The sequence below is a fragment of the Salmo salar genome, chromosome 18, assembly GCF_965601325.2.
Source record: "Salmo salar chromosome 18, fSalSal1, whole genome shotgun sequence".
Classification (NCBI taxonomy): domain Eukaryota; kingdom Metazoa; phylum Chordata; class Actinopteri; order Salmoniformes; family Salmonidae; genus Salmo; species Salmo salar.
Window position 1 is genome coordinate 77,093,661 of NC_138308.1, and position 14,554 is coordinate 77,108,214.

The 14,554-nt window shown below is 42.8% G+C and overlaps 1 protein-coding gene across 1 annotated transcript in view; it reads right to left on the reverse strand.

The window, feature by feature from the left end:
• Window positions 1-14,246, reverse strand: part of acap1 (ArfGAP with coiled-coil, ankyrin repeat and PH domains 1) — a 24,099-nt gene extending 9,853 nt beyond the window's left edge. Inside the window, 10 exon segments of the mRNA NM_001140300.1 lie at window positions 1,656-1,768; window positions 2,980-3,054; window positions 6,794-6,889; window positions 7,067-7,111; window positions 8,140-8,323; window positions 8,466-8,524; window positions 8,699-8,752; window positions 9,422-9,541; window positions 10,095-10,152; window positions 13,633-14,246. Coding sequence (NP_001133772.1) covers window positions 1,656-1,768; window positions 2,980-3,054; window positions 6,794-6,889; window positions 7,067-7,111; window positions 8,140-8,323; window positions 8,466-8,524; window positions 8,699-8,752; window positions 9,422-9,541; window positions 10,095-10,152; window positions 13,633-13,685 — 857 coding nt within the window. The 5' untranslated portion in view covers window positions 13,686-14,246.
• Window positions 14,247-14,554: the final 308 nt, after the last annotated feature.

Sequence of the window (14,554 nt, forward strand, 5' to 3'; positions counted from 1 at the left end):
GCCTACAGCAGCACCTAGATCTTCTGCACAGATTCTGCCAGACCTGGGCCCTGACAGTAAATCTCAGTAAGACAAAAATAATGGTGTTCCAAAAAAGGTCCAGTTGCCAGGACCACAAATACAAATTCCATCTAGACACCATTGCCCTAGAGAACACAAAAACTATACATACTGTACCTCGGCCTCAACATCAGCGCCACAGGTAACTTCCACAAAGCTGTGAATGAGCTGAGAGACAAGGCAAGAAGGGCCTTCTACGCCATCAAAAGGAACATAAAATTCAACATACCAATTAGGATCTGGCTAAAAATACTTGAATCAGTTATAGAACCCATTGCCCTTTACGGTTGTGAGGTCTGGGGTCCGCTCACCTACCAAGAATTCACAAAATGGGACAAACACCAAATTGAGACTCTACATGCAGCATTCTGCAAAAATATCCTCTGTGTACAACGTAAAACACTAAATAATGCATGAGGAGCAGAATTAGTCCAATACCCACTAATTATGAAAATCCAGAAAAAGAGACATTAAATTCTAAAACCACCTAAAAGGAAGTGATTCTCAAACCTTCCTTAACAAAGCCATCCCCTACAGAGAGATGAACCTGGAGAAGAGTCCCCTAAGCAAGCTGGTCCTGGGGCTCTGTTCACAAACACAAACAGACCCCACAGAGCTCCAGGACAGCAACACAATTAGACCCAACCAAATCATGAGAAAACAAAAAGAGAATTACTTGACACATTGGAAAGAATTAACAAAAAAAACAGAGCAACATAGAATGCTATTTGGCCCTAAACAGAGAGTACACAGTGGCAGAATACCTGACTACTGTGACTGACCCAAACTTAAGAAAAGCTTTGACTATGTACAGACTCAGTGAGCATAGCCTTGCTATTGAGAAAAGCCGCTGTAGGCAGACCTGGCTCTCAAGAGAAGACAGGCTATGTGCACACTGCCCACAAAATGAGGTGGAAACTGAGCTGCACTTCCTAACCTCCTACCAAATGTATGACCATATTAGAGACACTTATTTCCCTCAGATTACACAGATCCACAAAGGTAAAATACCACAATGTGCCATCGCAGCTGTAAGATTTGTGACCTTTTGCCACAAGAAAAGGTCAATCAGTGAAGAACAAACACCATTGTAAATACAACCCATATTTATTTTCCCTTTTGTACTTGAACTACTTGCATATCGTTACAACACTGTATATAGACATAATGACATTTGAAATGTCTTTATTCTTTTGGAACTTCTGTGAGTCTAATGTTCACAGTACATTTTTATTGTTTATTATCTACTTCACTTACTTTGGCAATGTAAACATGTTTCCCATGCAAATAATGCCCTTGAATTGAATTGAGAGAGCGAGAAAGAGAGAGAGTCTGCGTTCAAAACACGAGATCAAATCATGACCATGAGGTCAGTGATCTTCAGGTTGGAAAGTCAGAGCTCTAGAAAGAGGCCCGAGTCCCCGAATTGGAATTCCAAGTCCGACTTCCCAGCTGTTTTGAACGTGGCAAGTGAGTGATGGAGAGAGAAGGAGAGAAGAGAGAGAAAGCGAAAGAGGGGGAGAACAACATACAGCACAGAAACAGAGAAAGAGAGAGGGAAAGAGAAATCGAAAGGTAAAGGTAAAGTAACATACCTGCTCCAGGTCTTGAAGGCATTGCTAGCCCTCTTATACAGGTAGCCTTCCATGGCGATACCGTTGGGTGCATCAGCACAGAAATCCATTAAGGAGTTATCATATGAGACATCCTACCAACACAACATAAACACAACACAAACATATACATGACTGTAGGGAAGGGATGTTAGTATCAGGACGTATCATTTGAATGCAGTGATGCCAGTTGATCCCCAAGCTATGTTTGAAAGAAAATTATGTCATAAGGTCTTCCTGTCTACAGTGCATTTGGAAAGTATTCAGACCCCTTGATTTTTTCCACATTTTGTTACATTACAGCCTTATTCTAAAAATGATTTTATTTCTTTCCCCTCAATCTACACACAATTCCCCGTAATGACTAAGTGAAAACAGTTTGTAAGAAACGTTTTATTTACATAAGTATTCAGACCCTTTGCTATGAGACTCGAAATTAAGCTCAGGTGCATCCTGTTTCCATTGATCATCCTTGAGATGCTTCTACAACTTGATTGGAGTCCAACTGTTGCAAATTAAATTGATTGGACATGATTTGGAAAGGCACACACCTGTCTATATAAGGTCCCACAGTTGACATTGCATGTCAGAGCAAAAACCAAGCCATGAGGTCGAAGGAATTGTCTGTAGAGCGCTGAGACAGGATTATGTTGAGGCACAGATCTGGGGAAGGGTACCAAAACAATTATGCAGCATTGAAGGTCCCCAAGAACACAGGGGCCTCCATTATTCTTAAATGTAAGAAGTTTGGAACCACCAAGACTCTTCCTAGAGCAGGCCACCCGGTCAAACTGAGCAATCGGGAGAGAAGGGCCTTGGTCAGGGAGGTGACCAAGAACCTGATGGTCACTCTGACAGAGCTCCAGAGTTCTTCTGTGGAGGTGGTTGTCCTTCTGGAATGTTCTCCCATCTCTGCAGCACTCCACCAATCAGGCCTTTATGGTAGAGTGGCCAGATGGAAGCCACATGACAGGCCGCTTGGAGTTTGCCAAAAGTACTGAGTAAAGGGTCTAAATACTTAACTAGACGTCATGTATTTCCATTAAAAAAAATATCTAAAAAACGTTTTTTGTTTTGTCATGATGGGGTATTGTGTGTTGCTTGATGAGGGGAAAAAATGATTTAATACATTTTAGAATAAGGCTGTAACGTAACAAAATGTGGAAAAAGTCAAGGGGTCTGAATACTTCCCGAATGCACTGTATATCCTCAGAGGATGGAGCTAGCGTAATCACATGGAAGCCTTCCTGGTGGTCTGTGATTAGCTTCTTTCTTTACTGTAGTGTTTGGTTCCAGCCGTGTTTACCTTTTTCTTAATGGCAGCGTGTCTCTGTTCCATGTCTCTCTTCTCCCTGGCGGAATTCAACACTAGTTGAGTGTGCTGTGTGTGTGTGTGAGAGAGAGAGAGAGAGAGAGAGAGAGAGAGAGAGAGAGAGAGAAAAAAAGTCAGGCACAATCAATTTGATTTAAAAAACAAAAAAAATCCAATAGGGCCAGTATCGAGATACTCGTTAGTGTTTTGTTTCCTTGGCACGATACTTCAGGAAAAAACAGCCCTAACGTTGGAAACAAGCATCATTATGTTGTCATCCAGAGTCACATTTATTTATTTTCCAAGACATAGCAACCAAAATGTTTACATACAACAGGTTTCTAAAAGACCAAAGAGTTGTCTACTTTGTGTTCTCATTTTAGCCATTGAAACAAATATTGCGATACTGGTATGGCCACAGCCCTACAATCCAATATCTCAAATGATGCACATTATCCTAAATAACACACAGCAGTTCAGTATGATAGGTCCGTTCAGTCAGGCCACTAAATAAAAGAGAAGAGAATAATGTACACAGTATACTGGACAGTATGTTTTTGGATATAGAGTTGTAAAGATGAATGTAGAAACTGTTGAGGAAAATCAGGCGAGGAAACAAATGGCTTCAGGCTTGTACAGCGCTCAGGTGGAGGTCAGGGAGTCCTTCACTCCAGACTTCCTCCTCTGGGGGAAAACAGGAAGGAGGAAGTGCTGAACCTCTCCCAATTTCTGGCCGATGGATCGAGGTAAACTCTCCAGCAGCTTCGTATAGCAATTTTACTTTCGCTCTCTCTCCCTCTTTCTCAGAACGATTTCAGATGATCCAGCAGTCTTTAAGCAACTTCGCTCTCATTCTTTCTCTCTCATTCTGCTTCGCAATCCTTCACCATTTCCGGTAACAGCTAAAATCAGTCTTTGTGGCTTTAAAATGGTCCTGTGAAAGGTGACTTGCTTTCCGGTTTCAAGCTGCTCTCGGATGTGCAGACTAATTTACGCACCGGCTAGTTGTAGTCTACTGTTGACTGCAGTCCTAGAGCTCCATGTATGACAGCACGTCCAGTTATGCTACAGTGGCCATCCAAGCGTAGCACTAACATTACTGTATGACTAGATGAAAACATGCAAGCACATGGCCACACACACACATTCGCTCACACAGGTGCACACACACACACTTTCTAAGTCATGTGAAATATTTCCTGTTGATGGTGCCCACACTGTTTCCTGTCACGATGAGAGGGAACTTCACCTTGTGACTTCGTCCCTCCTGGCAACATTGTTAGGACTCGTGTTACTAATTCATCCATGGAATCAACTGCTAGAATAAACCTTCCATCTAAGACAGGGGTTGCCAACCTAGGGGTCACGCCCCCACATATTGGGTGTGCCGACGTTGTGTGGGGGTGCAGCACCTTCCTTGATTTTTTTGTACAATTCATGATTGTTTATACTGATCTAAAAGTACGCATACATCTGTGATGATTTAGGATAGAAACAAGCGGAAGAGGAAGACGCGATATCTTTGGTTTGTCTCTATGACATTCAGAAGCTGAGCTTCGACCTTCAAAAGTAGAGGAGTCAAAAAAATTGGATTTTGCTTGGGAAGTCACCTTGTACAATGTGGGACTCTGTCGCAATCAACTGATCTATTAACTTTCTGTAAAAGAGAATATGTATAATTACATTGAAAACAGAAATCATATATTTGGTAGCGGAATACCATTTGAGGAAATCAGGTCTAGCCTTTATTTTCCTTATCCATTAAATAGCCTATCTAAAAGAGTCTTGTGAAACTATGGAAAATAGCAGGAAATCTGCTTCAAAACAAACTAATTCCTAGGTCCCTCAAATTAAATTAAATCAAGCTGGTGTTGTTTTTATTAGAGGCTATCTCAATAAACAAGAATACAATTTAAAAAAGGGGAGGGGGTTGCGGTTTGCCATTTCTCTAATGTAAAAAAAAAAATAGAGCCCTGGGGGGAAAAGGAACGCTGATCAAAGAGAAGAAGTTGTCCCCCTCCTCTTCCACTCACTTTCATTAATCTATTTTACTTCACTTCACTCTCTCTGATCGCTAATGTCAACATCTGAACAACATACACTACCATTCAAAAGCTTGGGGTCACTTAGAAATGTCCTTGTTTTTGAAAGAAAAGAACATTTGTTGTCCATTAAAATAACATCAGATTGATCAGCAATACGTTGTAGACATTGTTAATGTTGTAAATGACTATTGTAGCTGGAAACGGCAGATTTTTGGGGGAAAATCTACATAGGCGTACAGAGGCCCATTATCAGCAACCATCACTCCTGTGTTCCAATGGCACATTGTGTTAGCTAATCCAAGTTCATCATTTTAAAAGGCTAATTGATCATTAGAAAACCCTTTTGCAATTATGTTAGCACAGCTGAAAACTGTTGTCTGATTAAAGAAGCAATAAAACTGGGCTTCTTCAGACTAGTTGAGTATCTGGAGCATCAGCATTTGTGGGTTCGATTACAGGCTCAAAATGGCCAGAAACAAAGACATTTCTTCTGAAACTCGTCAGTCTATTATTGTTCTGAGAAATGAAGGCTATTCCATGCGAGAAATTGCCAAGAAACTGAAGATCTCGTACAACGCTGTGTACTACTCCCTTCACAGAACAGTGCAAACTGGCTTTAACCAGAATAGAAAGAGGAGTGGGAGGCCCCGGTGCACAACTGAGCAAGAGGACAAGTACATTAGGGTGTCTAGTTTGAGAAACAGACACCTCACAAGTCCTCAACTGGCAGCTTCATTAAATAGTACCCGCAAAACACCAGTCTCAATGTCAACAGTGAAGAGGTGACTCCGGAATGCTGGCCTTCTAGGCAGAGTTGCAAAGTAAAAGCCATATCTCAGACTGGCCAATAAAAAGAAAAGATGGGCAAAAGAACAGACACTGGACAGAGGAAGATTGGAAAAAAGTGTTATGGTCTGACAAATCTAAGTTTGAGGTGTTCGGATCACAAAGCATGGTGGAGGCAATGTGATGGTCTGGGGGTGTTTTGGTGGTGGTAAAGTGGGAGATTTGTACAGGGTAAAAGGGATCTTGAAGAAGGAAGGCTATCAATCCATTTTGCAATGCCATGCATTACCCTGTGGACGGCGCTTAATTGGAGCCAATTGCCTCCTACAACAGGACAATGACCCAAAGCACAGCTCCAAACTACGCAAGAACTATTTAGGGAAGAAGCAGTCAGCTAGTATTCTGTCTATAATGGAGTGGCCAGCACAGTCACCGGATCTCAACCCTATTGAGCTGTTGTGGGAGCAGCTTGACCGTACGGTACGTAAGAAGTGCCCATCAAGCCAATCCAACTTGTGGGAGGTGCTTCAGGAAGCATGGGGTGAAATCGCTTCAGATTATTAACTAGAATGCCTGGCTGTAATTGCTGCAAATGGAGGATTCTTTGATGAAAGCAAAGTTTGCTATAATAATTGTGGCCTTCAATTAAAAATCATTATTTATAACCTTGTCAACATCTTGACTATATTTTCTACTCATTTTGCAACTCATTTCATGTATGTTTTCATGGAAAACAAGGACGTTTCTAAGTGACCCCAAACTTTTGAACGGTAGTGTACTTGAACAGATCGCTTCCTTCTTCATGGTGTATCCCACACACTTCTCCCTTTCCCTTTCATTCCTGTCCTTGAGCTGTTCTTGTCTATTGATGTTCTGTGTTATGTCATGTTTCATGTGGACTCCAGGAAGAGTAGCTGCTGCTTTTGCAACATCTAATGGGGATCCTAAAAAAATAATCCCCCACTTGTCCTTGTTACCTCTTCACTCAGGGTGCGTCGATAGTTGGCCAGCTCAGAGAGGGACTGGTGACCTTGTTGGAAGAACTGGGACTGGGCTTCCATCATAGACACCATCTGACAGAAACCCAGAATAAAACATCATCGTACACTCAGACTAAACAATACATGCAGCCACAAAGACAAGCCAACAACTGCTCAAGTAAACAAATCATTCAACACCCACATGTGGACTCAACCATGCGACACTTGAAATATTTCCGACGATAAACGTTCCCACGCAATGAAACTCACCGCCATCAGGATGTCTGTCTTCTTCTTGGCCTCGATGACATTGATCTTGGAAAGAGGACGAGTGAGTGAACAGGAGAGGACAGAACATGTGTGTTGGTATGACTGCAGCTAGTGCTAACCACTGGGTATTAATAGTTACCAGCCTGCTACAGGGAAACCCTTAGGCAATGCTGTTAGCATTCTCCACAGCAAAACACATGTCACTAAGCAGAGGTGCTGTTAGCATTCTCCACAGCAAAACACATGTCACTAAGCAGGGGTGCTGTTAGCATTCCCCACAGCAAAACACGTCACTAAGCAGAGGTGCTGTTAGCATTCTCCACAGCAAAACACATGTCACTAAGCAGAGGTGCTGTTAGCATTCCCCACAGCAAAACACATGTCACTAAGCAGGGGTGCTGTTAGCATTCCCCACAGCAAAACACATGTCACTAAGCAGAGGTGCTGTTAGCATTCCCCACAGCAAAACACATGTCACTAAGCAGAGGTGCTGTTAGCATTCCCCACAGCAAAACACATGTCACTAAGCAGAGGTGCTGTTAGCATTCCCCATAGCAAAACACATGTCACTAAGAAGAGGTGCTGTTAGCATTCCCCACAGCAAAACACGTCACTAAGAAGAGGTGCTGTTAGCATTCCCCACAGCAAAACACGTCACTAAGCAGAGGTGCTGTTAGCATTCTCCACAGCAAAACACATGTCACTAAGCACTAACATATTTCATCAATGCCATTTGTTAGAAACATGTCCTGGTCCCCCTGACAAATCTCTTGTGTAAAAGTTCTCTCTGGTATTTTGTTTGAGGCATTGCATGTCATCAAACAGAAAGCAAGCAGTGTAATGAACAAGATTCCAACATGAGCTGGAGACTACAACTGATAGTTTCAAAACTAGTCGTCTGTAACTCAATTCCAGGCAAACCACTTCAAACCAAACTCAAACCAGGCCCAATGTGTGTGAGAGCGTGCATGCGAGTGTGTAAGTGAATATTTCGTCTGTAGCATCCTTAACGTCAATTAACCAAGTTTGGTCCTTCCCCAAAATAAACTCTCATCCAGCTTTGATGACCTCACCTGCAGTACGTAGTCGAGGGCCCCGGAACGGAAGGTCTTGCGGGCATTGAGGAGGGCATGGCTGGCTTCCTCCACCTCGTGCTGCTTCCCCCGGGGGGCCTGAGCGTTCCTGCCCAACGCCGCCTCCAGGCTCTCACTGCCCCGCTCAAACTCCTTACGCACATCCTTGAACCGACGCACGTCCCTGGGAGAAGGGGAGGGGGAGAGAGGGATGAATGAACGTGGCCCATAAAGATGTGGGTGGGACTGGGGGATACTGTGGCAGCAGTCTATGGTAGTGGTTTGAAACAATACTACAATTATGAAGGAGTGCCAGACTCACTCACTCTTTCACAAAACTCTGCAGTTTCAACTTCACCGACTTCTGTGTGGTCTCAATCACTTCCTAGGACAAAAAGAGAGTGAGAGAGATAGAGGGGAAAAAAGGGAGGTGGGGTAGATGGAGAGAGAGAAGGAGAGGAAGAAAGAGAGAGATACTCAGATACCTGATATTTAAAAGTGGTTGCTACAGTAACTAATGTTGTTGGCAAGCGATGCACAGTAGAGGAGTCCAACTCACCCCCTGAGCTTCCAGAATCACTTCCAGCTTCTGGGAGAATTTCTCCAAACACTCCTATGAGAAAAGAACACGGAATGATTTTTAACTTATTTATCAATGGTTGAATACAATACAACTTCCACTTACATTTTAGTCATTTAGCAGATGTTCAATTAGGGTTAAGTGCCTTAAAGGCACATTGGTAGATTTTTCACCTAGTCGGCTCGGGGATTCCAACCAGCAACCTTTTGGTTACCGGCCTAATGCGCTTAACCGGCAGGCTACCTGCCACCCTTCCCTTCCCTTCATAAGAATGTACTATGATAAAGACATAATTATAAACTGGGTGGTTAGAACCCTGAATGCTGATTGGCTGACAGCTGTGGTATATCAGACCGTATACCACGGGTATAACAAAACATTTATTTTTACTGCTCTAATTACGTTGGAAACCAGTTTATAATAGAAATAAGGCACGAGGGGGTGTGGTATATGGCCAATATACCACAGCTGAGGGTTGTATCCAGGCACAACGCGATGCGTCGTGCCTAAGAACAGCACTTAGCCGTGGTATATTGGCCATATACCACACCCCCTCGTGCCTTATTACTTAAGCATATAACACTAACCATAACTTAACACAACACTATTAAGAAATAATAGCCCTATATACAAATCGGCCCCTCCTACACTGATCCCAAATCAGTGGTTCGAGTGTAGTTCCCAGCATCTCTATAGACTCACCCCCATCATGTTGTCCCCAGAACAGTGGTGGCCCAGCTCTTTGAGCCCTGTGACAAAGCTCTTGCTGGTCTGACAGTAGGCCCTGCCAGCCTCCAGCATGGAGTGGCACTGCTTCACCAGCTACACAATAACACAATGTGTCAGGATTCAACACAACACAATTCCACGTTGCAAAAGATGTCAGAACACACTACAACGCATACAGCATGACACAACATTTCAATATGACATGAGGTAACACGGCATGAGATCACTGACAAATATGATCACTGTCCAGACGCACAATAGGTTGAGACTCACAGGAATCGGAACATTGATGACCAGAGTACGCATCTGAAAATGTTACGCGCGCCAATCCCTTCAGGGAATTAGGAAGATCAAGCGATTGTACTTTCAATGTGTGGTCAGTTTCTTTATCTCTGGTAACAATAGGGTGGGGAAGCAGTACTGGAGTTAGTTCCCTTCAACTCAGGTGAAACACCATGTCTATCACAGTTCATAGTCACTACTAAGAGGAAGAAACTGACCCTGTCCAACTACTTCCTCCACGGCATGGATGGCCGGGGTATGTTTATAGAAGTAGTGGTTAGATACTGGGAGCATAACGGAAAAGTGGGGAGGTTTGGAGAGAACTTTGTGTGTGTGTGTGTGTGTGTGAGAGAGACTCTCTCACCTTTTCTAATCGCGTCTCCAATTCACTGACATCTCCTTCCACCACTTCAATGTCAGCCCTGGATGAAACACAGACACACGTCGCCACATTACTCATTTACATTTACATTTTAGTCATTTAGCAGACGCTCTTATCCAGAGCGACTTACAGTAGTGAATGCATACGTTTCATACATTCTTTCCCCCCCCCCATACTGGTCCCCCGTGGGAATCAAACCCACAACCCTGGCGTTGCAAACACCATGCTCTACCAACATTAAGCCACACCACCACAGACAGAGGGTCTTGACCAACGCATCCACACCATCCTGGTCTGAATGTTGAGCTGCTTGCACAGTGCTCTCCGATCTACAGTAGAAATGTCTGTGGCTGTGATATCGGACATCATGAGAGTTCAATCACCAACAGTACACATGATGCTTCCAATGATATCTGGTACGGTTTATAAACATGGGCCTGTCAGAAGGGCAGTGGAAGGAGATTGTGACTGCTGTGACTGTCTGTGAGTCAGTATCTCCTCTGTTTTTTCCTCACCGACGGCCCAACAGTGTGGTTTCCGCTGCCTTCCACCCAAGACACTGAGAAAGCACAAAGACAAAAAGAGAGAGAGAGCGAGAGAAGGAGCGCAGCAGATGGAGAGAGAGAGTGAAAGAGAGACATAGTGACAGGGAGAGCTGAGAGAGAGAGCACAGACTCAGTGAGCATAGCCTTGCTATTGAGAAAGGCCACCGAAGGCAGACCTGGCTCTGAAGAGAAGACAGGCTATGTGCCCACTGCCCACAAAATGAGGTGGAAACTGAGCAGCACTTCCTAACCTCCTGCCAAATGTATGACCATATTAGAGACACATATTTCCCTCAGATTATACAGACCCACAAAGAATTCGAAAACAAATCCAATTTTGATAAACTCTCATATATATATATTTGATTAAATACCACAGTGTGCCATCAGAGCAGCAAGATTTGTGACCTGTTGCCACAAGAAAAGGGCAACCAGTGAAGAACAATCACCATTGTAAATACAACCCATATTTATGTTTATTTATTTTCCCTTTTGTACACTACTACAACACTGTATATATACATAATATGACATTTGAAATGTCTTTATTCTTTTGGAAGTGTAATGTTACTGTTAATATTTTATAGTTTATTTCACTTTTGTTTATTATCCATTTCACTTGCTATGGCAACGTTAACATATGTTTCCCATGCCGATAAAAACCCCTAAACTGAATTGAGAGCCGAGAGAGAGAGAGACAGAGAGAGAGAGACAGAGAGAGACAGAGAGAGAGAGACAGAGAGAGACAGAGAGAGAGACAGAGACAGAGAGAGAGACAGAGAGAGACAGAGACAGAGAGAGACAGAGAGAGAGACAGAGAGAGAGACAGAGAGAGAGAGAGAGAGAGAGAGAGAGGAGTGAGGGAGAGAGAGACAGAGAGTGTGTGTTTGTCTGCTGGTAGTGTAGTAGAGACAGTGGCTGCAGTTTATTTAGCTCAGTACGGTTGACATTGAAATGGGACTAGCATGACAGGGGTACCAATACAAGACTGACAAAGGTTTGGTGGGGGGGACAAAAGACAGTAAATAAGAAAAAATAACACTTTGAATAAGGGCAAAGATAGAATTGATGAGGACGGAACAAAGCCTGTGTCATTAGACACACATCATATTCATTAACCTCTGAAAGAGTGTGTGTGTGTGTGTGTGTGTTTGTAAGATGATACCAAGGTGATTAAACTGTCTATGCATTTGTATGAGTAAGTGTGCCTGAGAGAGAGACCTCAAGTTTCCATAGCGATCCACCCCCAAAAAACACACTTCCTGTCTCTTGTTTATCACGTCAGTATCTCTCGCTTCACTTCCTGTTCCACTCCACAACCCCAGGCCGCCCCCGGTTACCTAGCAACGGGAGGCAGACGTTTGTATACTGTGGTAGCCTCTCTTCTCCACTTTCATACATCTTTCCCGAGATGTCCCTCTCTCTTCTATCCTTCTTTCACTTCTCTCTTTTCTATTCTTTCAAAGCCTCTTTTCTATTCTTTCAAAGCCTCTTTTCTCCAAATGTCACCCTCTCCTCCCTCTCCAGTCCTTCACGCTAGCTGTGTGTGAATATGAAGGCCTAACAGAGTTCGACCATGGCCTACATCGAAAACCTTCTCCTCCCCCCTTTTTCTCCTCCTCCACCTCCTCCCTCTCTGTTCTCTGTCAAATATGAGACCTCACCGCTGCAGAATGCACCAATGACTGCCGCAAACATGTCAAACTTTCCGACACTGCGTGTTCCTCCCAGAGAGACCGTGAGCCAAGAATGAAGAAGGGAGCGAGAGAGAGAGAAGAGAAAGAGAGAAAGAAAGAAAGAGACAGAGAGAATGAAAGAGAAAGAAAGAGTGAGAAAAAAGATAAAAGGTCTTTAAAAAAAACTTGCAGGGTTAATCAAACAAGAATTACGAAAAGATAAAACGGCAAAGGCCGAGAGACAAAGAAAGGGCAAGAGAGTAAGAGTCTAACCACTGTCACGTCTTCTGATCTGCCAGCTAAAAAAAAGGGAGGCACACCCACTGGAACAAACCTCTTATTAGCTACAGTCAAAACCCCAAAATACACTTCCCTTTTGGTCTTATGTTGTGTTTCTTTTAGAGTCGAAATAAATACAGTTTTGACTCTCTGAAAGAGAATAGGCCAAGCAGAGGTTGGCGTGCTGCATTCCTACGTTGACTTACAACCATCTTGGTGGCATATGCTCCTAAATACTGTGCTGTGTGACCTAGAATTTTGATTAGCACCAATGCACCTAATACATGAATAGCAAAATTCAACGTTTGTGTTTCGCGTCCGGTATGGCTGATGTTACATTTGTATCATATTTGTTTTAACTAACGTTTTAAAGTTGGGAGCACCAGTGCTACAAATGAAAAAGTCATTTTAGTTGTATAAAATTGTATAAATACTCTTTCATTCCAGCACACAAAGCCAGTCCCATCCCAGGCAGTGTCTCGCCCCAGTGTCAATGGCCAAAGAAACTCATTCGACTCATCACAGTGATAAACGTGACCCCAAGCAAGAGGCAAGAACCCAAACTATCTGCAGGGCTGACACTCGTTTGACAAGTTCATCATGTGGTTGTGCTGACTGAACTACAATGGTGTAGCCTAACACACTGTCGGCCTATATGCCAACTCAAGATAATATTGTTCAGGTACCTTTGACCTAAAAAAAAATGTCATCACTTCTCTATTTCCTCAGTTAGGGTGGATGCAAGCATCATTTGTCATAATTTTACCCTCTGTGGACATGTAACAGTTCTGAAACTATCTGAATAATGTATTGCAAAAACATAGAGTAGACCTACACAGGCCTACCCTTTAATCAGGTATTATAACTTATTGTAACTGTAATAAAATGGTAGTCACATATATTTATGCAGCGTTTACAAAATAGCTCTCACCTTACAATGTAACTGAATGAATAATGCATACATGTAGACTGTTGCCTAAGTCATAAAAAAATGTTATTCAAGGGCTAATCTAGATTTACCTGAATCGGGGGGAGTCTTTGAGACACTCTTCAAAGTCCAGTTTGACAGTCATCCTTCAGTTGGTTTGATACAAATTACACCAACAACGCAAACGCAACTATTTCTATTGATATTGAATGACATGGGACAGTGGGTGCGAAAATATAATTAAGGTTATATAGCCATATGTAAGATATATCTTACATATTAAAAGTATATTGCATTGTTTGTAGGTTTTTCCACAAATAACTTGTGTTCTCTTGAATTATATTCTTCTCCACATCAAATCATGACATTAGGTGTCAGTGAATCAATCGAATCGCGCCTCTCTCTTATTTGACTAATATGTTATTACTGAATTGATTAGAACAATTTAAATAATCAAATAACTGCATTCGATTAGTTCATGATAGACACGTTTCTCCACTTCGCTCATGTTAGCTCCTTGTTCTCTGTACGTTGATGTGCCCTTGCGTCACGGAAATTACGGAAAAATGCCCAAAAAAAACTTCTCGCAAGGGTTGATCATTCCACGGTGAATTATCCAACGTCAATAAAAACACATGTACCGCTGTTGCAAATAAGATTAAACAATCAATGGAATTTCCACTCGAGGGCCCCCGGGGTGGCGAGGGTGACACTGTAACGATACAATTCTATTATATCTCTCTCACCCGGCCGGTCCACCCACTCACACTATTTCCGGGTATGCAAGTGCATGCACCAACGCAAAAATTGTTTCATATATTGACAAGATATTCGAGTGACTGCTCTAACGATGGAAATACATGTCCTCAAAGATGGAAGGCATGGGGGAGGAGCCAAATCAGGTGGGACGATTCTAGCCAATTAGAGGGCAGATACACAAACAACAAACCATAGAGATAGATAGAGGACTGATCTTTGTATCTGTGCCATTATAGCGTCAGTGATAACATGGGC